The sequence below is a fragment of the Mixophyes fleayi genome, chromosome 4 (genome assembly GCF_038048845.1).
Source record: "Mixophyes fleayi isolate aMixFle1 chromosome 4, aMixFle1.hap1, whole genome shotgun sequence".
Lineage (NCBI taxonomy): Eukaryota > Metazoa > Chordata > Amphibia > Anura > Limnodynastidae > Mixophyes > Mixophyes fleayi.
Window position 1 is genome coordinate 194,711,241 of NC_134405.1, and position 25,587 is coordinate 194,736,827.

At 37.8% G+C, this 25,587-nt stretch overlaps 1 protein-coding gene across 3 annotated transcripts in view; it reads left to right on the plus strand.

The window, feature by feature from the left end:
- PPHLN1 (periphilin 1) overlaps window positions 1-25,587 on the plus strand; it is a 66,967-nt gene that overhangs the window by 30,592 nt on the left and 10,788 nt on the right. For 2 of the 3 annotated variants that reach the window (XM_075209067.1, XM_075209065.1), the window contains 4 exons: window positions 9,566-9,765; window positions 10,707-10,789; window positions 11,808-11,939; window positions 13,178-13,318. In XM_075209067.1, the coding sequence (XP_075065168.1) occupies window positions 9,566-9,765; window positions 10,707-10,789; window positions 11,808-11,939; window positions 13,178-13,318 (556 nt within the window). The remainder of the gene's footprint in view (window positions 1-9,565; window positions 9,766-10,706; window positions 10,790-11,807; window positions 11,940-13,177; window positions 13,319-25,587) is intronic. The other variant, XM_075209066.1, reaches the window with a different exon arrangement.

A 25,587-nucleotide genomic window follows, 5' to 3' on the forward strand; every position in this document is an offset into this window, starting at 1 on the left:
TAGCGAGAGTTGAGGAAGGCTCCCAAATATTTGATATTTCTTTTATGCCAGTTAAAAATGAAGGTGGTCTGGAGGAGGTCCGTTTCCCCGAGGGGAGACATGAAGCAGGATGTCCTCCGATTTTGCATAGTTTATTTCATAACCAGAGATTGTCCCATAGGCTTGGAGTATATCATAGAGATTAGGAAGGGAGATCGCCGGTTGAGATAGAGAGAGGACGTCATCTGCAAAAAGAGAAATCTTTAGAGTTGATGCTACCCACCTGCACCCCCTGAATGTTGGGATTGGATCTAATCTGAGGTGCCAGGGGCTCGATCACCAGTGCAAATATAAGGGGCAATAGGGGGCAACCTTGCCCTGTACGGTTTTGGATGAAGATCGGGTCTGAAGGTGTACCATTGATCAAAACTTTGGCAAAAGGGGTAGTATACAATGCCAGGGCACCAGTGAGGAAACTGCCAGCGAATCCAAAGTCCTCAAGGGCAGCCCTCATAAAGCCCCAGGAGATCCTATCAAATGCTTTTTCAGCATCAAGAGAGAGCATAATAGTTGGGGCGGTCCTGGAGTTCACAATGTGGATAATGTCAATGGCTCTCTGGTATTATCTCTCGCCTGGCATCCTGGGATAAATCCCACTTGGTCATAGTGGATTAGGGAGGGGAGGATTTGGTTCAAACGATTCGCCAGAATTTTGTCATATTTTGAAATCAAGATTGAGGAGGGAGATTGGTCTGTAACTTGCACAGTGGAGCGGGTCTTTCCCTTCTTTGGGGATTACTACAATCCTGGTTTTCGAGCATTTCGGGGGGGAAGGAGTCTCCTTTGAAGAACATTGTTGTAAAGGGAGCGCAGGTAGGGAGCAAGCAAGTCTGAAAATTTCTTATATTAAGCGGCCGTGAAGCCATCGGGGCCCCGGGGCTTTGCCCTTTAATGGTTTGCTGGACTTCATCTATCGAGATCTCCTCATTGAGATGTTCAAGAGCTTGGTGGGTTAATTTGGGAAGTCTGGAGTTGGCTAGAAATTCTGAGATCAGAGTAGCATTGGGTTAGTGTGCTGGGGCGGTGGGGTAGGATGAGAAGTTATAGAGTTCTGTGTAATATTTTTGGAAGACTGTTCTGATGGCCGCAGGATCGTAAAGAAGCTGATTGTGAGAGTTACGGATCGAGACAATATTATTATTTGTCCTAGCGGAGCAGAAACATGATGCGAGAATTTTATCTGCTTTGTCCCCCTTCTCATAGAAGGTTTGGCGAAGCCATTTAAGTAGTTTTGGCAACTTGCTTAGGAGGAGGTCCAGTTCAGCTTTTGTTGTGGCAGGGTCAAGGGTAAAGGTATGTTGAGTTTCCAAAGTTTGCAGGTGGAATGAAAGTCTATTGATATTGGAAAGATTATCTCTTTTTTTTTTTTGGAGGCCATGCTGAGCAATTGTGCCCTCAAGACCGCTTTATGTGCCAACCAGAGTGTAGACTTTGAATTAAAAGACTCCCATGAGATTTCTAAGTCATTCTCTAGTTGTGATTTGAGCTGGGACTAGAGTTTCGTTAAGGCGCCATGTCATGGAGCAGGGACGAGGTGTGAGGCCGGAGAGGTCAATGGAAATGGGAGAGTGGTCAGACCAAATCAAAGGATGGATCTGAGCCTCCTGGAGGTTTAAAGCAAAGTCATGGCTGAGCAGGATCATATCTATGCGGGAATAAGAATGGTGATGTGGGGAATAAAACGTGTAATCTCGGCTGTTGGGTCCTTCACTCTCCAAGAATCAGAAAAGAAGCTGGGGCTTCATGAGACTAAGTGAGGAGGGATTTAGAGGAAAGTGAGTCTGAAATGGGTAGGGCTGCAGCCACAGGGGAAGAGCGGTCAAGAGAACTATTTAGAACGCTATGATGAGGTCTCCCTGGCGGAGTCGTGTCAACAAAGTATCCAATTTCGAGAAAAAACTATGTTGGTGTTGGTTGGGGGCATAGATGTTGACCAAGGTACAGAGCTTATTGTTAAGTTTACCTACTAGGATGAGGAAGCCGCCCTCTTTATCAGTGAGCGAGTTAATGGGTTCATAGGTAAGGTGACGCGAAATTATAATTGCCACTCCGCATTTTTTGGCTGAGGGGTCACATGCAAAGTGATTATTGGAGTACGGTTTGGAGAGTAGGAGAGTAAGTCGGGGTGGGAGATGTGTAGAAAGTGCGTTTCTTGTAAAAAAAATAAAAAATTGGATCGCCTGTGTGGAGTTTGAAAGTAACGAAGAGTTTACCGCGCTTCTGGGGAGTGTTAAGGCCCTTTAGATTAAAGGAGAGGACTCGAAGACCCATGTGAAGTGAGGAGGAGAAAGATAGAGTGAGAACCCAGTGTGGAGGGGGCTGAGGGGAGTCCTAAAGAGTGATGCGAGAGCGCTTGAGGGGTTGTGTGGTACACGGGGAGGGGGGTGGACGAGGAGGTTATTTCTGAATGTTTCACTAGGACGGGACCAGTGGTGCCGTTATCGGGAGAGGTTATGTACTGTGGGAGCACATAGGTCAGCAAAAGAGCGAACAGCTCCAGGGCAGCGCGGCGAGGCATCCAGTAGACGCATCGCGCAGATCCAGGAGGACGGATCAGGGGGGTGTCCCCTTGGGGTACCTGAGATAGAAGCTTTGGGGTGGGATTAAATGTGGGTATTGGGCGAAGCAACCTGGGAGGGGGGAGGTAGGGATAGTGAGATTGTCGAGTATTGTAAGCGATGGGAGTTGAGTTGATGTAGAGGGGGGAGGGTAGTGAGTATGGGGGAGAGAGGGCAAAGGTATAGAGAAAAATAGGAGTGTGGAACAGAACATAACAATGTAACCAAACATTTTAAAATTAAACAAGGTAAAGAAGTATCAAGTGGTATTGCAGTAAAACAAACATTAATAAGGAGGCAGGTGGTTTCGTGCAGCAACCCCACCTAAAACAGGTCAGGTAAGTGAATGATGTAGGAAGACTAGGCAGGTGACAACATGGGCAATTCGCTGGCACATGTGGTGAGGAGCTGCGACACGAGCACACAGCAGAGATGCTAAGAAACAGTACTACCGATGAACATAATGCAGTATAGTTTAAGGGACCCCAGGTCCAGCAGCCCCGTCCCCCACAGGAGAAAAAAGCAGAGAGAAGCCAAGGCCCCCCAAATAACAGCTTGTATATTTTAAGAGGGCAGTTTGGAAATTTGATAAGCTTGCCTGAAAGGGTACGTTTTCAGCAAACACGTAGAGGAATGTCTTGTACCGATCTTGTGCAGAATGGAGGGGTCAAGTTGGGAGACATATTGAAAAAATTGAAGGATATGATTGTTGATGCAGTTTTGTTTATAGAGACTATATTTTAGAAATATTTTACATTTGTTTTGGTAAAATACAGACGACCAATGTAGACACTGACAGAGCGAAACAGCAGTAAAAGAACGTTTTGCATGGGAAATCAGTCCAGCTGCTGCCTTCAAAAGAGATTTTAGGGGTGAAAGTCTGTTTATGGGAACAGAATTGGAATATTCACAGCCGGAGATATTGAGTGGAAGAATTAAAGTGTTGCAGTGTGTTTGCTAGATGTCTGTGGGTTCTGGAAATATTCCTTGGATATATGTAACAGGATTTGGATACAGATTGGATGTTGGGAATAAAGGATAGTTCAGAGTTGAGGATGACAGGCTGCGAGTTTGTGGATTATAGTTTATTGCAGTGTTGCCAACTGAAAGAGAGATGTCGGGTAAGTAGCTTCTGTTGGCTGCTGGGCATTTAGTTAGCTCAGATTTTGAAATTTTGAGTTTAAATTGGCGAGAGGACATCCAAGATGAAATGGCAGAAAGACATTTAGCAAGACAGGCCAACACAGATGTTGTGACATTCAGGGAGGATAGATACATTTTCGTTTAATGCATATAGAGCCCTTTTCCTAACTCCTTTGCCTTTGCTATTACCTCTACTCCCCCCAATCTGTGCTACCCTATATTCTTTCCTTCCTTTTAGGGGATATAATTTCTCACAAGCAGGGCCCCTCTTTCCGTGTATTCTCTATCTACTATTCCTTCACCATCTGTACCCCTAGGCCTGCTTCCGTAGCCCTGTTTTCTTGAGTCTAAGCCTACTTTACTTAGGACAGTGACATCACTCTAAATCACTTTCCTATAAATAACTTATAAATCTGCATTACTGAGTTGTGTCGAATTTGTAAATTAGTAGATGTCTGTTCTTTTGTATAATTTGTTTAATAATTATGTAATGTACTATGGATCGTTGCTGTCTGTGTATTGTATACTGCTGTAAATTTCATGTACAATGCTATAGAACATTTGTGGTGCCTTTAGAAATAAAATATGATAATGATGATGATCATAGAGCTTATACTCAGAAGCAACGGAGCATTTTACTTTCAGAGTAGGGTTATAGATAAAGAAGAAAAAAATGCTTGGCAGTGAGCCTTGTAGTACTCCATCTGATAATTAATCAGATTAGGATGCGAACCAGGATAGGACAGTGTTCTGCAGACCTAGGGATTATAGCGGTTGTATGAAAAGTGAATGGCCAACAGTGTCAAATGCAGCACAGAGGTCAAGGAGAATTAAAAGTTAGATTTAGCAGTGATCAAATCACTGACCGTTTATTATTATTATTATTATTATTATTATTATTATTATTATTGTTGTTGTGTGTATATCTTTTTATAGCTACTGTTATATTTAGTTGCATGCCATTTTGTTTCTATTAAAATCTTAAATATTTATTTGCATTAAAAATAAAGGTATCCATACACTGGTATGATATGTGGAGGATCAATGACCACTTTCTCATTTGACCACTCATGAGAATGACAATTGGATGAAATGTATCTCAATGTTGGTGCTTAGTTGGTGACAGCACAGACTGTCAAATAATCAGCTGACTGTCTTTTTATAGCTCCTGATTGAATAGGATTGCTGATCAGATAATAATCAATATTGGTGTTTGCTTGGACTCACAAGCAGCATTTGGTCTTCTGAATCGTTTAAATGGGACTGCAAGTCTTTTTGAATTGTGCTTTACTTTATAATGGTGGAGCAAGACTTTAGAAAATGGTTTACATATTTACTTATGTCTCTGAACCATGATGATAAATCTTATTGGCAATTTAGCATGCTTTGCAGCTATTTATTTAATGTATGGTGCAGGTAACTGTTAAACTCCTTGTTATTTGATATTGTTATTTATGTTATTCTATTTTGGGTACCTTTCCTCTTAAAATCAGCAAGACTTCTCATAATTTTCTATCCCTCCTAATTTATCTTGAAATACCAAGCTTCCTGAAAAGTATATGTAACATATAGATTCTAGTTGATTTTAGAAAATAATAGCAAACTTCTAGTTGCTGTGGATTGCAACATATTTTCCTCAGGTACCCATTTCCCAGTTTTTATAAATGTGCCTGATTCTATTGATCATGGCTATTTTTTGCTGAGTAAGCAATATCCCATAACAAGCTTTGCCCAGCAGTTACTGTCTGCAGTGCACCCACCATTCCTCAGTCTTGGATATTTCACTTTTATCTCTGCATGTGAGGCAGATCCCACTTGCATTAATCTCAATCTGCAAATGGCTAAAGCACTCTATGTTTTTACCAAACATTGTTAGAAGATTAAAATATTTTCCATTTTAAATGGAGGTTTTAGATCATGCTCAAGTAATTCTATATGAAAGTGCTTCTTATGTAAATATAAAACTATGTCAAGACTGTCTTGCGGTTAGATGTGCTCACAGCAGAGCGGGCATATGTGATCTGCTTTGGTTACAGGAATGCTTGGAGAGCATTGATTCCTATTGCTGGTGAAGGTCAGAACTTGTGTACCTGCAGGAAAATGCAGCACTGTGAATGTAGTTACTATAAAGAAAATGGATGAAAAAAGTAAAAAAAATAAAAATAACTGGGTTATAGCACATGCCTCAGGGAATCGCCAGTACAGTTTATTAATTTGATGTTATGTGCAATAGTTTTCATGTGGTGGTTTGCATAAAATGAGTGCACATACGTCATGGCAGTTTGCTGTGGAACATAAATTACCTCTATGGCATGATTTTTTTAAAATGTTCAGCATTAATACAATGAAAAGGGAAGTCCTAGTACAGAATGTTCGGAGGAATCCTAATAGTAAGAACATTGTAATGTATAACCTATATGACTGAATAAATATCGGTTAAGATCATACTTGCCAACTCTCGCGGAAAGTCCGGGAGACTCCCGAAGTTCGTGTCAGGCTCCCGCGAGAGCTGGCATTTATCCCGCATCTCGGAATCCCCTTGTTAAAATGACTCGATTCACCAAGAATCGCATCATTTTGGCCCTGCCCCAGCGACAAAACATCATTTTACTCATGGTGGCGGGGCCAAAATGATGCGATTCGAGGTGCCCCGCCCCCTCATGCCCATTAGTCACGCCCCTCTCCCGAACGTCGCCTACTGAAAGTAGGCAAGTATGGTTAAGATTCTAGATGAGATCACAAACTCTTGATATTCAACATGTTCTGTCTTTGTATTAAGAATATCACATGCTTTCTGATTATTATTATTTTTGGATTTTTTTTTTATTTTTTTTTGCATAATGAAGCATGCTGCTAGCTGTACTGGTACATTCTTACCTCGTATGACTATGCAGATGGGGAGCATGGAAAGTGGTCAAACACTGTGTTTCAGTCAATGTTACCTCACAGAAAGTTCTATAAGCGTTTTATGGATCCCTGAATAAAGTAATCTGCAGTAATTTACCTCTTTTCCTAGTGGTGTTTTTGTCATGCAACAATATAGGATAGCTAACAAAAAATCAGTTTTATAAAATCATATTGACTGTAGCTTAACAAACACTTTTGGAATGCAGGCAGACCTTCACGTACATGGTGACATTTATATGCAGTTTGTTCTTCTAAATCTTTCATTTTAAGTTCTTTTGGAGTAGTTTGAGCTAATCTCCTTATCCATCCAAATTGTGATATCTGGAAGTGTTTGAAGAGGAACTTTAAAAGTGGTGGTATGAAAAATATAATGGGAATATAAGTGAATGGAGTTTAATAGTTTTACAAGTGAAATAATAGGGAAAGTGGGGGTATGGCATACCACATAGTATACACCCCGACTTTGACCATTGATATCTGGACCTTTCCTTCAGGTTTGAAACCTTGGCAGGTGGTAGAAGTGCTAATAAGCTCCCGCCTGGTGACAGGAGTGTTGAGTCACCATTGCCTTGCGAGTCTTTCAAAATAGTTGCAGCAACTGCAGCAACAACCCACACTGCATGGACTACATTTTTGTAACCATATGCTATAAGAAGCAGGTTGCCAATTTACCAGACAATAGTTATTAATAACAGTCTTGTTGTAAAGCAGAAACAGTGACTACTTGTAAAAAAAAAAAAAGATCACATACTACTTCCTAATTACAATGGCATGCAGTCTTGATTTACATTTTATTTATGATAAAAGGGAAATTGTCATGGAGACATTAACAGGTGTGTAAAACTTGTTTGGGTAGACTGATGATAAAAGAAAGAAAATAGTTATTCTCATTTAAACAAACAGCAAAAAGTTAAATCTGTCTGGTCTTCAAGTATGCTCATCACAATCCATGACGCAGACCTTTAACATTAATAAATTGTGCAGTGTTGGTGGTGTTCTTCTGCTTGTGACACAATTGTGCTAATGAGTTCTCGCCAGTCTAAATAGGGGCCTACAAAGCACATACTTGTGAAAACACATTTTTATTACTGTCTCATTTTCCGTTAACTGATTTATTGAAGTGAGACTTTCAACTTCCTCTTAACGTTTTATACATATATTTTCAGCCCAGTATTGGAGTAAAATAAGCATTTTATAGATCGACTTATTTTCATTAGTCAAAGTAGAATTGACTGAGTTTAATATAAATGTTAGGGCAATAATCACTTTTTTAACCAATCTGTATGTACTATATTGTACATATTTATTGCTTGAATGAATTGCTTTGGGAAAAAAATATGTGCAGGAAGAACCAGACACCATCAGGTTAGTACTGTAATACTTTTTGACAGCTCTCTAAGCTTGCAGAATTATTTTTTAAGTCATGTTAGACTGCTCTGCAGCTTAACAACACTTAGATAAACATCCTGCCAGAATGTCACCGGCATATTATTACTATCATTTATCCAGTTAACTTACCACTATGTCTTTAGACTGTGGGAGGAAACCAGAGCATCCAGAGGAAACCCATGCAAAAATAATAGAGAACATACAAATTCCTCACGGATCGGGCCCTGATTGGGATCTAACTATTGACCCCAGGGCTGTGGGGCAGCAGTACTAACCACCGGGCAGCCCCACGTATGTTTATGTAACTACTTGTGATTTCAGCTCCAAGTGGTTTGGCCACCGAATCACTACTATGTAAAGCCTATTAGTAGTTGTTAGACCGTAGAAACAGCCAACCAATCATGAGATTGATCAATATACCACAAAGCATTGTCTGCAATACAGAGGGACTCGTAGGACTGATTGCAGTCCTTTACATATGTATGTAACAATTAAGCATATATTTGCAAAACCCATTCCCCAACGGTAGCCTGAGAATGATAAAGAATACATAAATTTTCATCGATACATTAAGCAAACATTTTAGGAGATTCTCAGAAATAAACCTATTATTTGAATTGGGATTTTGACCTTCGAGAAACGTTTTTGTTTTTGCAATGCACATCAAACTGTACGCCTTTTCTTATATGATTGGCTTGTACTTCTGCTCCAGTGTCCTAGGAAGACAAATACTTTTGCAAAGAAATGTTCTGGTGAACTGGTAAATTTCAGTTTGTCAGTCGTGCTACAGCAAACCGTCAGGGTTACAGCACATTCTGCCATGCACCATTTTTCATAATGGAATGTTCTGATTTGAGTTGCTTGGTCAGTTACCAGGGACATTTCCACACAAGGCTGAGTGAACCACCTGTCTTATGGTCAGAGGAGCGAGTTCACAATGTGTTCTTTTTCCTTTGTACTGGATATATTGCATGGTGCCATTAACAGGTGCGTTTATTTTTAGCATGCTGATATAGTTCAATATTAGCTGGGCAATTGTTTCACACTAAAAAGGTCACACATAGGATTTGAAATTATCTGCTCTCGACTTTATCTTAAGTGATGAGAGAATGGCAGTTTCTTTAACCATTTACATGCTTCATTCTTCATTGCTGGTTAGATGAACACTGAACTAAAATTCAACACAAAAGCGAGTTCTGTAGCTGCAAAATGCCACTTATTTTAGCTCATTCTAAGTCCTAGGAAGAATAAGTGTTGTGTTTATCTTTTCTAGTTATGTAGTCTGGTATATACTTTTATATTCTGTTTTTTCTAAGTTGCTTACTGTTTTCTATTTTCTTTGCATAAATAATGTGGTTTGGCTGGATATCTCCATTTTCACAGTCATACATATAAATTGTGTTTGTAGTAAATAAAAAAACAAAAATTGTACGAGTAAAGTGACAGAATTAGATGTCGGTTTTGCCAGGGAGATTCTCAGTGTTATTTAAAAAGTTGTTTCTGTCTTTTTTTTTTTAATCTCATCATAGAGACCACAGGGAAGGCTTCGGAAGAAAACCTTTATATCATCCTTATATGCGGGAACGCTCACCTCTCAGAAGAGAAACTTCATATTTCCGGGAATCTCCTGTTACCCGAAAAGATTCTCCCCACAGTAGATCTGGCTCCAGTGTCAGTAGCAGAAGCTATTCTCCAGACAGGGGCAAAACATTTCCCTCCCAACACAGAAGTATGTATGGTTTTGTTTTTCTAATCACTTTCTTTTCATTTTGTATTATGTGAAGCTGCTTCATAGTACTCATTAAGGTTTTAGTTTTATCTTTCTATTTTATGTATCAAATTACTTTTGAGTGTCCAGTAACAACATACAGCTTAGGCCTAAAAGCTTTCTTTAAATACATGATAGAAATGGTTTTGAAACTAAACAGTAGCTTACATTTTTTTTTTTTTTTGTCAGTTACAAGCGTACACCTGGCCTCCACTTTGCAAAACAAAAAGAGTGAAGCATTGTTAACATACTTACTCCTTATGTTTTTCATTTTGTTAATCCTTTTGTATACAGTATTAAGCACTACCATTTTAATAGGTGCATGGATGTTACATAGACAGAGGGACCTGTAGCACATGACAATGGAAAATGTTTGCATAATATTTATGGTGGTGAAATGATTATTCCAATAGTCCGGATGTCACTCAAAAACAAAATTGGATTTGTTTTAAAAAGGGCATGTGACAATACATAATTTGCACTGCAAGCCAGCAATTTTGGAGTTTCAGAAATTATCTTTACTACCCCTAATATTAATAAACTTTCAGCAGAGTGATATATGAGTGTGTTATTTCCTTGTCAAATCTGTATCCAGGTCTAGGAACAGAAAGATTGATACTAGTAATCTGGTGAAGGATATATTTTTTTTTATTGCTGTTCAGTGGTTATTCAACGTAGAAAGTTTTTGTCATTGAATAACCACTGTTCGATGTACTTGAGGGTAGCAGCAGGAAGCAGGGTATACCTCCCTGCAGTCAGGATTAAACCCTGCTAGCTCAGGACAGAGAAACAGATACATTGTTAATACAGTAAATGTATTTGAAGCCAAAATAGTAGCTTAGTGTTACAGAAAATGTCTGTAAAATATTGCCGTTTTGAGTGTTTGCTCTTTTTCTTCTTAGGCAAAGAAAGACCCGGGACACATCTTCTAAAGTCCTCAAAAGATGGCTCTCCATCAAGCTCTGCAGCGATTCCTCCAGCAAAGGTAGATATTGTAATTTCTTGTTTTGTGATTTTCCCATATATTAAAGAAGAGGTCCTCTGAAACGCAGATTTTGCCTGATACCACTGGTCAGCAGAACCGTGGGCTTTAGATCTGGAAAATCTGGACAAGTACTGGAGCTGGGGAGTAACTATTCTCAGCAGGTCCTATGTAGTAATTGTCATGACAAAGTTCAGGCAACATTTCACTGCAAGTAGACCTCTCCTTACAGCTTGCACAGGTTGGTGTATTGAATCGACATAAAGGATTGAATGAATGGTTAAAGAATAAGACCACCTCTTGTTTTGTACTTTTAAATTATTATTAATCGATCATAAAGATCTACCTTGTTATATAAGTCCCTGTCTAACCTGGTTTGTTAGTTATATATACTCTATCAAAGCATGTCTCTGAAGACTGCTGATGTTGGACACATTGCGTGGCAGTGAGTCATTGGTGTATGTAGACAGCTGCATATGACCCTCCTTCCATTGTACTTAACATACCAAAAGGGTCCTTTATGTAAATAAGTACCATTTAGAAAGAAAAAGTCCACAAAGGTTGACTTATACTCTAGTAATTATTGTTAGTCATGCAGGCTAATGTCATATCTGTATACACATTTCTTAACATACCATTCAATGTATACATTACCTTTTGGCATAAAATGGTGAGCTGCTCATTCTCCTGATGAATGCTAGTGAAAAGAAGCTGCTTTCCAGGCCAAGAAAACTCAGTCTGATTCATAATGTATATTTATTGGCATTAATGCTAAGAATTGGGAAAGCTTGTTGGCCCTTTAGATTACTGGTTGTATAAGTTTTGTGCTTGCGGACATGTCAGTTTTTCTGCACTTGACATAATGAGGTTGCCATTACTTATCAGCTGCATATATGTTTGCCAAGTGATATCCCTCCTATACCCCTCCAGGACCTAGGTAATGCATACAAATATTCCATCGCTCAGCATATAAGTTGTTTGTTTGCAAATAAGTATAAAGTATTTGGTTTGCTCTTTACAGACTGTAGAACATGATAAAGTGAATCGCCTGTCGGACAGTGCTTTTGTGGAAGCTGCTTGCAAATGGGTATCTGACAAAATGGAGAAGGTTTCTGAAAGCAACTTACCAGAAGTAACAGAGGAATTTGTAAAAGTACATTTGATTTTAAATGGAATTATTTTCTAGTATTTCTTTTTTAGAATTGTACATGTACCACGTAACTTAAAGTTACAATACTATGAAAAAATATATGGTTTTTATTTTTTTACTATAAATTACTCTGGTTACCTGTAAAAAAAAAAAAAAAAATACATTGTTTTGTTCTATTGCTGCTATTATTTACTTTTGTGAACTGTCATGTAATTACCATGGCAACTACACCACAGTAAAAGTTAATAAATGCAAGGGTCATGGAGTTAAATTCATAATGGTGTTGTAATGCCATCCACCTTGGCACCATATAGAGCAGTAGTCGCTTGCATACCATGTATGTCTGAATATAGAACGATTCAGTAATGAGCAACAAATTAGTTACTCTCCACTAATTCTAAAATACAAATTTACATAAGCTGAAAAATACTGTTGTACCAGTCAGAAATGTATTTAGTTTCCCATTTTTGATGTTTTTTAAAAATGTTTTACTTATTACATTGTTGAATGCAAGTTAGTGCCTCCTGTTTTCAGCCATTTCTGTCTCTGAGTAACTCCCAGCAGTGGTAAATATGCTTAGCAACTTATATACGTGTTTGTATAGAGAAGAAATTCTTCCCTACTTATTTCAGATCATTTCAATCTTAATCACAATTTTTGAAATCGTAACATATACATTTTATAATAGATGTTTTAAATAAAACAATTTGCATGGTCCTTTCTAGACTAGCAAGTAAATAAACTTGCTATTCATTCCAGTGCTGTTGCGATTGGAGGTGTTGCCGTATTACATGTGGATATGTAATTTAGTTTGATCCAATCATTAGTAGATCATGCATATTACCATACATTGCAGAATCTGTTAGTTAGGCAGAAATGACCGATTAGGCAACATGTACAACATACTGCAATTCTCTATTTTACGCCTTTTGCTGTCATTGCTCAACTGACTACCATTGAAAATATAAGCATTGGCTTCTAGCCAGTTTTCCTTTTTGAGCTGAGAGAACTGGAAATAAGAGTTAAAAGCAGAATTTTAGCAGAAATCCAAACTGGGATTAATCTGTTCAGTACATATTTAGAATAATTTAATTTAACTCTTCTTCTCCCAGACCTCTCAACTTCAAAAAACTTTGGCTATAGGAAGAATAATATGTGAAATGCATTTGAAATCCTTTTGGCACAATATGTGATACAGTAGTTATGTTTTCTCACCTAGCTATCTGAATTTCTTTCAAAAGGCTGGTTCGTCATCTGCATTGTTTGGGGATCAGGCAGCAGACGGTGAAGCCAATGTAGCTGTGAACGCTGAACTTTTTGACTCCACTCCGCTTAGCAATCGCTCAAAAGCAGTTGCAGCAAAGACAAAAGAAATTGAAGAGGTAAGTGATGAGTAAAATATTTGTGCCAAGCAAAAAGTAATTGTTTGTTAACAAATGACCGCCTTGTTGTACATATGCACTGGTGGTTAGTGGTGGTAAATCTTTGCATTGGCTTTGCTCTGTGTGCCAGCAGGTATGTAGCAAGTGGTTGGTCAGATCTTTGGAGCTGAAGGAGCCATTTGAAACTTTTTTCTTCCCCCAGTATCTCCACCTGTTCAGCTTGCAGTGAGCATTGCAGAGTTTTCTACAAGTAATGGAATTGTATTGACTATTTGGTGATCAATAAATGAAACCATAAGGCTGGTGTCACATGGGCATATAACCTAACTCTCTCCCTGCTAGTAAAGTGCAGCATCATTCTGAAGGGGAAACGCTGTATCTCCTGAACAGACCACAGAGACACATCACGATGGAGTTTTTACTAAAATCTCCGCTCATTCTCTCTTGCGTCCTGTAGAGGTGTGACCAACATTGTTGTGTGACAGGATCATTTAGCCTATAAGTCTCTTTTAACTTTGCAGTCTGGCTGGGCCAAAATGCAAAATGTAGACTTAACCTCATGGGTCAACTCACATTGTCCAATAGATTGTAAGCTTGCGAGCAGGGTCTTCTCACCTCTTTGTCTGTTTTACCCAGTTTGTTTATTAGTTTATTATGTCTGTCCCCAATTGTAAAGCGCTACAGAATATGTTGGCGCTATATAAATAAATGATGATGATGATCGTAAATGAATGTAGATTTCTGTACCATTTTAGTTGGCAATCGAAGTGATGTGTGGGGGGCACTTTGTGGCCAATTGAATTATTTTTTTTATGCGTTTTGCCTCTATGGTCTCATTCTTTTTTTGATTCCAAGCTTTAGCCGGCAAATCACTTATACAGAGGTAGGCAGGGGAACCTGTTATTCACTAAATGGTTTCACAACTTGGAAAAATGATAGTACTTTGGTCTGTGCTATCACTTTACTTTAGCAAATATTGTGTTAGTACTGTAAGAAGACAGTGTGCTACATCACCGTGAGCTGCTTTCTAGCTTACTAACTTGCCATAAATTAGTACAGGACCTAGTGTAAAACCACTAGTAGCTTTTTTGTTTTATTTAAAGTGCAAAACTCTGACAATCATTTTGACATTACAATTTCTGTGGTGCTGTTGATTTGCTAATCAATAATATTGTGGAGGGTTTCTTGGGCAGTTGTTTAGTTTTAGGTAATGTCTGAAAGAGTAAATTAACTATACAGTTTTTAGGTTCATAGCGAATTTTATTATAATATGAAAGTTGTCACATTTTTTATTTAATACCTTATTCTTTTGGATTAAATGTTCCCTAACTAACATTTTCCATGGAGACCTTGTGAGTCAAGTTACAGATTGAAAGCCAGCAAATGTGTTTGTTTTAAATTTAGATTTAAAATAAACATTGTAAAATATTTCTTCTGCTTGCTTTCCATCCTTCCTCAGCAGTGCATTAACAAGACTTGTATTTCTGTCCATGAGAATTTAGGACAGGGACTGCAAATTCCCCTTTCTCCCCCTTTCTTTAAAGCCTTCACTGCTTCAGGAGTGGTAAGCCCCCATGTCATCCAGAACTGTTACTCACCCCTGACACAGCCATGTAGAAAATATTGTCCTGATTGCAGAACAATGCATTTTACCACTTTTATACAGAACATGGAATTTGGGGTGTTCTCAAATATGGGTATGATTTTCTGCAGATATGTTATTCCTTATGGTACAAAAGTTGCCTTTACTGAAGTGATAAACGTAGAAATGTTTATAGTCTAATTATTAATTACAGTGTATGATTGCATTCTAAGGTCACAATTTTTTTTTACCCCTCATGCGTTTTATATTCACACTGCATAGTACATTGAAACATATGTAATCTACAATAGGTGATGCATTATCCAATTTATAGGTTGCATAATGTAAATTTGTGATATATAATATTATTGGTTTGGTTTTAGAAATATATTCCAGGTATTGATATCTTTCTGCTATGCCTAATGATTTCTTGTCATTTGAAAAGTGTGGTTGAGATGGCATCTGCTCTGCAAGCGTACCCTTGGATCAGAGTTGCAGTGCAGTGTGACATTTTGGGTGCCTGGTAAACGGGTATATGATACAATCGGAGGGTCATTTTTACACCCTATCCATATTTCTGCACACACAATTGCATCCAGCATCCAACTACAACACCATAGTCTCAGCACAGTAGATGCAGTTAATGGCTTTTACTATTAGAGGATAAGAATTTCAATTTGACTTGCATGATCTGTGAGCTACTATGGCTAAGGAAAGAAACGGTCTTATTTTATTTCATTGTAACCTTAATGTGTTGACTAGACATTCTCTAAGTGAAGTGACTTCCATGCTTCCCATGCTGCTCAAATACAGGGAAAACTCTTTAGCATTTAAAACTCAGGAAATGTTGACTCAAATAAAGATTATTTTATTGCTCAAAATACATTTCTAGTAATGCCCCCAATATACAGTATTTTGTTTACAGTTTGCGATCTATGTTTTGAGTCAGTGTTTCTAAATCTCTGGTTCTTTTTTCTGTTGAAATGTGTGATATAAATGTCTGTATAAACCCAGGCATTAAGTAAATATGTGGAAGGTAAGCTTTCAATCCCTTGGCCCAATGACTGGTTAACTGTTTATTTTGGTTGAGGTCCACACTGTAAATTTTTTGCTCCACTGATTTCACCATCAAACTTAAAGCATATCTTTGTCATTGCAGACTAAATTATAGCCATTCAACAGAATGATCCTTGTTTTAGCTTGAAACTAAAATGTACTTCAGAATCTATAAAGCATACTAATGGTATTTTGATGACTATCTTTTAGTAAACATGTGAAAGGGAAATACTTTGCTAATTCCATTTATTAGGGACATGAGCTGGATTTGCTGTAGTGTTATTGTTATGATGGTGTACGTGTGCTCATTTACTTTGTGCACATTATTTCCCAGACTCTTTGAGAAAAGGGAAACTAATTTTGTTTTATACTTGATCAGTTATCTGGACCTAATATCCCTGAAATCCTAAAAGGCTTTAATTACATAGGCGTCTGTGTACAGTCCATCACATTGGTGTACAATTGTTTTACTTACCAATTGTGTGGCCAAATTAGCAACAAATCTTATAATTCATGAGTCAAGCCAAATAAACAGATTTCCATAGGAGTCCAAGTTTGTTTTTAAAATCATTTTTGTAAAAACGGATTTTTATCTCAAATGTGTATTACTAAATTACCAATGTTATTACATTTTGAATGGTTTATTATAATGAAAGAAAACATACTTTTACCATTTTAACCTTCGACAAATGTTTACAACAGGTTATTGTGAATTTACTAGGTAAAAGTTTGGAATTATCATTGTTTTCTTGAATTTTTTTTATAATACTTTTTAGTGTTTTCATATTTGTGGATGTTGTATGTTGTGGAGGCAGTAAAATGAATAGTGTCTTGTGCACTAGTTTGGTACCTCGTGTGTGGTGTATGGGCACAAAGGTATAAATAAGTGGTGAGGGCTGACAGGCTTTTGTCCCGGCCTCTCTCTCCTTTCCTGTTGCCTCACTGGATCTGTATGAATATCGGTCACAGTAGAGAGACAAGGATCTCCCAAGAAATATACAGACAAATGAATGCCCACAAAAAGAGCAACTTGGCTCAATAAAGGCAAATGTATTGGCTCGTAGCTGTCAATATGGTGATGAAATTCACCCTTTTTATAGACAAAAACTGTGACGTCAACTACAGCTAGCATACATTTGCAGACATAACATAGGCTAAAGCAGGGGTGTCCTTTTAGCTTCCCTGGGCCACATTGGAAGACGACGAGTTGGTTTGGGCCGCACATAAGATACACTAACAATAACGATAGCTGATCATCCAAAAAACCATAGAAAACATAGTTAACATATATATATATGAGAAAAAAAGTTATATATATATATATATATATATATATATAAAATCTTTTTTTCAAATCTCCCTATACTTACCTTTCAATCGCCCTGTTCAAAAAATCCTCTATAGTTATTATACTATAATCACTTTTTGTATTGTTTCGAAGCAATATCAATAAAGTGCATTTAAGCCAGGCATTGTATATCAGGGTGCCCTGACCAGGCCTGCGGTACCTGACATATACACCACTGTGACCCCAAATTGTGACCTGTTTTGCTAATTGCACTACTATGTTAGTTACGGGATAAAAACTTATAATGGGCCAAAGAGAATAATATATAATGCCCCATTAGTAATACAAGTAGAAGTATGTAGCAGGGAGATAAGGTCCATGATGCTCCAGGACCAGGTGACTTTTATTCACTGGTCAGCGTCTCTTGAAATAATAAAAAAAATTCCCCTTAACTTACCTTTTAATCGGCTTGTTCTCCTGTCCTCTTCTCTTCTTTTCTCCAATTCTGTGCTGCTGATTGTTCTTCTCACGTGGGTGACTCCTCTGTGCTGCGCTCCGCAATGGATGTTGGGTGTGATGACATCACGCCCGACATTCACTGCGAGCACCGCAACAGAGGAGGAGACAAGGGAGGGAGCCGGAGTACCAGCTGACGTAGTAAGTATTTTATTTTATTTTCTTTGCAGGATTTTTCTTTTTTCCATTAACAGCGCTGCCCCCTTGCCATAACCAAAACTGCTGCTGGGCCACATTTACAGGCGTGCTGGGCTGCATGCGGGCCGCGGGTTGGACAACCCTGGGCTAAAAGCTATATATTACACAAGGTCATATACTTAATTTTATGTATTACATGGTTCCTTAATTCAACATCTAGCCAATCTATTTCGTAATAAAACATTTACTATTGGTCCTCTCTTTCGCTTTTATCCACTCAAAATATTAAATAAACTTCCTACTGACCATCTATCCTGTGGGGTTCTTCAATCTCACTTAACCCTAGCCGACTAGATTTCAGTGGAAAATATTGCGAGACAAATGTGATTGTTATATCTTGGATTATTTTCATGTCTGAATTGAGAAATTGCTACTGAGGGTACTGAGTACCATTAATATTATGTGGCATAGAGCGCTTGGGGAGAAAGGAGCTTAAAATCTGGGTAGTGCTAAAACATGACCATTGAATGTTTTTCACTGATTGTAGTAGGGGTATGGTGTATTGCTTGAGGTAGGTAGGTTTGATATGTAGGTTTATGTATAACCTTGTTTTGGGCTGTGGAAATGAGGGAGCTGTAGTGTAATGTGCCTGTCTGATATAACTTTTATATTTATCCATGTTCATATACCTGGAATATAACAAGTTAGACATTGTGGAATACGAAGAAAATGTAGATTGAACAAAAGACAGACCTATGCTGTCAAAGGTACAATTGTAAAACACTAGTACAGGTGAAATGCCTCCATTATTTAGCTAGGTAGCTGTTCTGCCAAGAAATAAGTTCCTGCCTGAGAAGTAATTGCTCCCTCCCTGTGAAACACACATGCAGAGATGCACACAGTCTCTGCATTAACATAGAAATTTAGAGATTGCCTAAAACAACAACACATAACAGATAACACTATACCCCTTCCCCAGCAGGTTCCAAGCAAAGCGTGCCATCTTGTAGGAACTGTGCCAGGTCCCTCACATTAGAAGACTGCTGCTGGAACTTCCGCCCCCTCTTGGGTGCAAAAGCAAGTTCTATTTTTTTTTTTTTAGTGGCTGGATACTTCTGCACACACAACTAAACCGACACATTACACAGTGTCCTTTTTGCAGTCTACTTTCCAACTAGAGGTGATGGAATTGATGGGTACAAAGTTAGGTTTCTTAAATTTGCCAATTCGCAAATTTATTCATTGTAACCAATGTTCCTAGGGGAAGATGAGCAGTCCCTGACAAGCAAACAAAAAGGTGCTAATTACAGTGCATTAAAAGTCACCATCATTTGACCGTAGCCTTGTAAAAGTTGCATGTAGTCAGCTTCCCATTGACCTGTTTGTACGGAAGGAGACACATCTTGTCTGTGGTGAATCTTGTCTCCAACACATCTCTACCTATAACGTTTCACTGCTTGATACTTTGTTATCAGACCTGACAGATAGATCTGTGAATTGTAAAATTTACACAATGTACATCTATTGTAGTACCATACCTATCCTTAACAGATATATTGTAGTGACTAGCTTCGAAGTAGAACATTTTTAGAGTGACAGATTTCTCGAACATTCAAACATCTTATATCCTATTACTCAAATGGCACGGTAGGCATAGTTCGAATGCTTAGAATATAGCTTGTACCAACAGCGCAAAATTGTGTTATAAATACCTCCCTTTTTATTTAATTTTTTTATTTAAGTGTTCTAGAAATGATTTGGCTATAGGCTATATGCTCGGTATATTTAAAAAAAAAAAGAGTAAGTCATTTTTTTTTTGCATAATATAATTTTTTTTTCTTCTTTTAATTAAGTTCATCTTAAACAGATATTTTGAAGAACCCATTTATACACAACTAATGGATTCAAATCAAACCTCTTTTGTAATGTGAGACCTGTAAAGGAGTTATGGATTCAGCTGTAATACATTAACCAGCATTTACACTTTATAACTACATGAATCAGATGCAACGTATTTGTTTATCTTTTGCAATTTCTTTTTTTTTTTTCATGTTCGTTTCCTTCAGCAACGTTTTTATCAAATCATTTTGTGCATGTGTATTTGTCCTGATTTTGTGAAAATTAAGAAAGGGCTCCGTTATGAATTTTCTTAACTTACAAACCATCCATCTACACTTACAGTTTAGTCCCTCTTCATGCACAGACATCCTTATTGAGAACGCTTCAAATATCCTTCAGTTACAGTTACAGCGAACTTCCCCTGGCTGTCTCAGTACCATAATTAAAACAAGATTTACAGGAGATTGTTGCCAATTCCACATTTTTAGACCAGCCTGATAATTCTACAGCTCTTTGTGCACTTCTGTATAAGAGCAGAAGTTCAAACTAACCAACAAAATTTAGTGAGCCAAATTATCTGTGACATGTCATCAATTTTTTTAACTAAACTAATGCAGCATACGTACCCTGCTGTGTTGTGCAAAAAATGTTTTATGTGCATTTTTATGCTTCAGCAATTAGAATTGTGCTTCAGTTCGGAGGTACAAAATACCATTTCTTAATTGCACAGTTTGTCTTTAGTGGGATAGCATGATGATGATGAAGAGGTGTAGTTTTCCTACCAAAATACTGGCCACCCATCTTTGAAACTCTACTGTAACTATAAAACTTAGTGGATCCTATAAACCACCCTGGACTGATGTACAGGTACTTGGGGCACAATTGTGTCCTCTTACTAGGAAGTAATGTATGCCGATATCACACATTGCATGTAGGATGTTACTAAACAGTGATGTGTTTTTTTTAGGGGGGGGGGGGGGGGTTTTGGGTGTTTTTTCTTTTTAAAAAAAAGATTCTTGACATTAAACCCTGCAGTGTAGTGGGATGAGTGGCATTATTATTATTACCATTTATTTATAGCTAAGGCATAAAAGGATTTTCATGTGCGCAAGTATATTTCACTTTACCATTATTACCTTTTTAACGTCTGCGTCTCAATTAAGTATCGACTGGTTGCATTTACTCTACTCTTTCTCTACTCGAGTATATCTAACTAAGAGTAACTATTTTGCTTATACGTCCTTGTACTAAGAGTTTATTCTAGTCCATTATACTAAAGCTAATTTGAACTATAATTTGCGATCCAAATTAAGCGCATATGGCCTGAATAATAAAATCGTATCTAACTTTAACTGCTGGGAGTAATCCAGAATTTGGACTGAAATTTTTTATTTATTTATGAACATGAATTTATGTAGTGCCAGCAGCTCTTTACAATTGCGAACAAACAGTAATAAAACATGACTGGGTATTAACAAGGAAAGAGGTAAGAGGGCCCTGCTTACAAGCTTATATTTTATAGGAAAATAGGAGTTTGATGTATGAGGTTAGGTGCCATATATTTGTCCACTGAGGTTGCAGTGGGAAAAAGTACTTAGTGGGGCTATGTTATTCAATCGTACAGCAATATTTTGGGGGTCAGATGGTTGTTTGAGTATCGGATCGTAATTAAAAAAAAAAAATACTACTTCAAGTGCAAACTAAATCCTGGATTCAGGGTCTCCCTAGTGATAAAATCATAGTGGTGATATTGAGATGTATAGGAAAAAAAATATCTTCTTTGGCATTCAGTCTGCAGCTCCCAACCATGGCTTGCTAAACCTTGTTCTATTACAGTGCTTGCCCATTCGAAATCCTGGCATAACAGGAGTTGGATCCACAAGTGTAATGAAACTCTCAGAAAAATTATTTGACGCATAAACATTTATAGAATGATTAAGCTCTCTTCACACATCAAGCTTCTAGACAAATGTTTATTTCTACATTTGACAACTACTTTGCATAGGGAACAAGCTGCCTGGCATCCAGGTATAAAAACAGCAGACATGATTTGCCCTATACTAAAAACAGAAGGCCCTGGGACTCTCTCTTAATGTTGGTTTTGTATCCAAATACAAAATGGGATGTTAGAATATTTTACCACTACAAAAATAAAAATAGTTTCCTTCCCATCTGAACATTTTACGAGATACACTTGATAACATTTTATTTAATTTCTTTATTTCAATTTATTTAATGAATGAGTGTGTGAAGTTTTCGGCATGTCTTAATTGGTTATTTTAGGAGTTAAGATGCACAAGTTTTGCTAAACATTAAATAGTAAAAGCTGCAGTTTAACATTAATGCGTAATCTCCGAATGCATGGTAGACAAATACAGCGAGGGATTTGAGAACAATAAGTTGAAAGGTAGGTATACGGTGTTAGCAAAATTAGTTACATATTTGTTTCTGTCAAACAATTACAAAATAATCAAGGAAAATAGTTGAAGGATGTTTGCTAATCAAATTACTTTATTGTAAAAGTTTTCTCTCTGTCAAAATCTTAAAACTAGGAAGAAGTTATAAGGGGTAGTACTGAGCAGATAGCGTCTTGTTACCGTATAGAACATCTGATCGACTAATTCCTTGCATTAAGGCAGCCTACACCCACCAGTGTTCTCCATAGCACCTATTTCCAGAGTGCTCTACCTGGCTGTTTTTACCTGCCACCCAGCACATGGAGCACAACAGAGTCTTATTATAATAGAATAAACCATTGTGTCTCCTATTAGAACAAGCACTATGTGAGCACTACAGCCAGCAGTGTGTATGAGACCTCTGACCCACAGACTGACCAGTCCTGGCAGGTGTGGGCAATAACCTCCAAAATCTTTCAATATTATCGCAAAGTATTAAAACTGCCCCCAACAGGATACTCCTTAATGCCTCACGGCTGGCAAATTTTTCTGGGGAGAACACTGTACACACACACAGGCCAGTACAGATACTGGATCAATGTCCATTCTGGCCACACACAGACCAATTCCAATAGGATAATTGTTCAATTTAGCCACGTACCAATGCAACTTGGACTTGTTTGTGCAGTAAGTAGATGACTGTACATACTTATCTTTCATCTGAATTTACCAGCACGCTCTATTAATGCTCTTATCGATTTTCCAGTGCCTTCTCTTATCCTTATTTAAAGTAGTTTACACCTCTCTTCCACTCTCAAATCTGTGCAGCACCATTTTCCTCCCTCCCTCCCTCTCTTTATATTTGCTGCCATCTTTCATTCTCTTGCTTTCTCCATGAATTTGCTTAAATATCAGTTCCCCTTCTTATCACAGTTCTTCACTTTTCCTTGCTAGCTAATGGACAGCAGCATTAGGCACCCTATGTTCCCAACCTGAGCTCTTTGACTGGCATCCAGCAATAGCCAACATGCAATACAAGGGCCTTCGTGTCTATTATTTCATTGTTTGTTACTTTAACATATTTTCAACATGTTCAATCTCATAGTACAGCTCTGCACAATTTTTAATGCTATATATGTAAAGAAAAATAAGGGAAGAAAGTGGAGTGTAGATACTCATTTTGTTTTAAGTTTGATGAAGGGTCTGGCCAATGTTTGTTTACATATATACTGTCCAAGATCCACTTTTTCACGCCTTCCTTTACTCTGGGCCTTCAGGTCACTTAGTCCAAAAATAGCTTCTTGAAACAGATGCTTTTCAATTTGCCATGTGGGTAAACTACTTTGTAGGAGGCAGAGGCCAACCTTTCTGATGGGAGAGGTTACTCTGTTTCCCCGTTGTCTGTTAAGGGAGATAATAAATCATCTCCCACGTCATTAAAGTTTTTTGTTTTGTTTTTTTTTACCCCATGGCGGTTTATCAAACTACATGACCATTTGTTGCTCCCTTCCCTGCTACACATTAATGCTGCCTCATACATTTTACTTCTATGTAGCTCGTGACAGAGGCATGCTGCTTTACTGTCACAGGGCTCCTACCGGACTTGCCTTGTGCTATAGTTGACTGGATAGTAAATGGCCAGATTGAAGGAGCCCAAGCAGAAAGCTCTTTTGGTGAGTCCTCCTTGCTCGTGCTGGGTGAGGCTAAATTCCATTTCTGTACCAGGACAATGAATGTGTATCCTGTTAGTTTTATGTTCATATTTTAAATATTTACACTTTACTGGAGAGTCTTAAACAGGCCAAACACACGGCACTCTGTTTGGTCACATTGATCGGTGGTTACACTAAGTCCTTGTAGACCAAGATGGAACAACCGTTTTGTTTTGTTTTTTCCATGGTTGAAGTGAATCAATATATTGCAAGACACCCTTTTGGTATTTGCAAGCCTGTGGCACACACAGTATATTGCTTTATCCTAAATTGTAAATCTGTCGGATCAGATTTTTTTTTTAAGCCAGTCATTTTACATGCCTCACACAAACAGTTTAGTCAAAACAATGAAGTTGTCTGAACAGTTTTGTTTTGTGGTTAGCTTTTGCAAGTAGCCTCTTAATATTGTTTTCCAACAATATTAAAAAAGGTACATTCACAGTATGAGTGCTGAAATTGATTATTTTTTTTTGTCATTGTAAAGCCCATTTGCTGTTCATATTCTTAAAAGTAAAATAATTTATGTCCTTCTTTTGCTCCTATCCTTTTGGTTAATGTTCTGATTTTGTCATCTTTTATGTTCTCTGTTGTTCATGAGTCATGCAGTTTCCTGGCTCTACAGACAATAAAAAGGAGACAAGCTGCTTGTGATATTGCTTAATGTATGACTATTTTGCTGTCTTTGGCTGCAGATGTACTAAACTTGGAAGGTTGCGCAGGAGATTATCATCTACCATGTGCTAGTATTATGCACACGTTCATTTTGTTTTTCTGGAGCCAGTGAGCAAAGTTTTATGCCAAAAAAAAAAACTTCAGTATAGATATCTACTAACTTTTTGTTCCCTCTTTAGTAGATCTACATTGAGATGACTTGATATAAAAGAAAATCTGCTTCATGGTTTTTAAATATTTGAGAGTTACACATCAGTTTTCATATTTTGTTGCAATTCCTCTATTTTTATGAAGCCCAGGGAGTAAATGTATCAAGCTGAGAGTTTTCCGGCAGGTTTGAAAAACCAATTCTATTCTAGCTATCATTTATTTAGTACATTCTGCAAAATGACTGCTAGAATCTGATTTGTTGCTATATGCAACATCTCCACTTTTCAAACTCGCCAGAAAACTCTTGATACATTTACCCCCATGATGGCTCCTTAGTGGTTTTCTAATCATTTTATTTTAAGTCTTAAATTTCAGTAGTTTAATTAGACTACTATAACTACTGCCAGTTATAGATCTGGAGAAGCAGCATTTCTGAATCTTTAATGTGATCCCAATGAAAAAGAAAATGGGTTGCCAAAAGGTCACCCAACTGTACCACTTGAATGGCTCAACTCCTATCCACTGCTTCATGTGTTTTTAACTAGCATCTGCAACTTTGTGACACGATTTTTCCAGAATTTCATGTGAATTGTTTAATTAGGCTTGCACTTAATGCTTCATTGCAGTGTGTTTCAATTGCCAGGTAATATGATCAGAACATTCTTAGATCTTAGTTTTTGTTTTGTTTTGGGGGCGTTTTCAGTGATAGAGACATTGCATTGGTAGTCCATGGTAATAAGTTTGCTCATTAGTATATTGCAGTCAAAACTCTGTCTGCGGGGTGTATTGTCTTTTCTTTACATTTTACAATAGGAACATGTGATTTTACAAGTTTAATTGCCCTCACTATTCTGCTAGCATTGAGCTGCTAATTTGAAGTCTGCCATGACTTTCAATGCTCAAGAGTATATGCAATGATT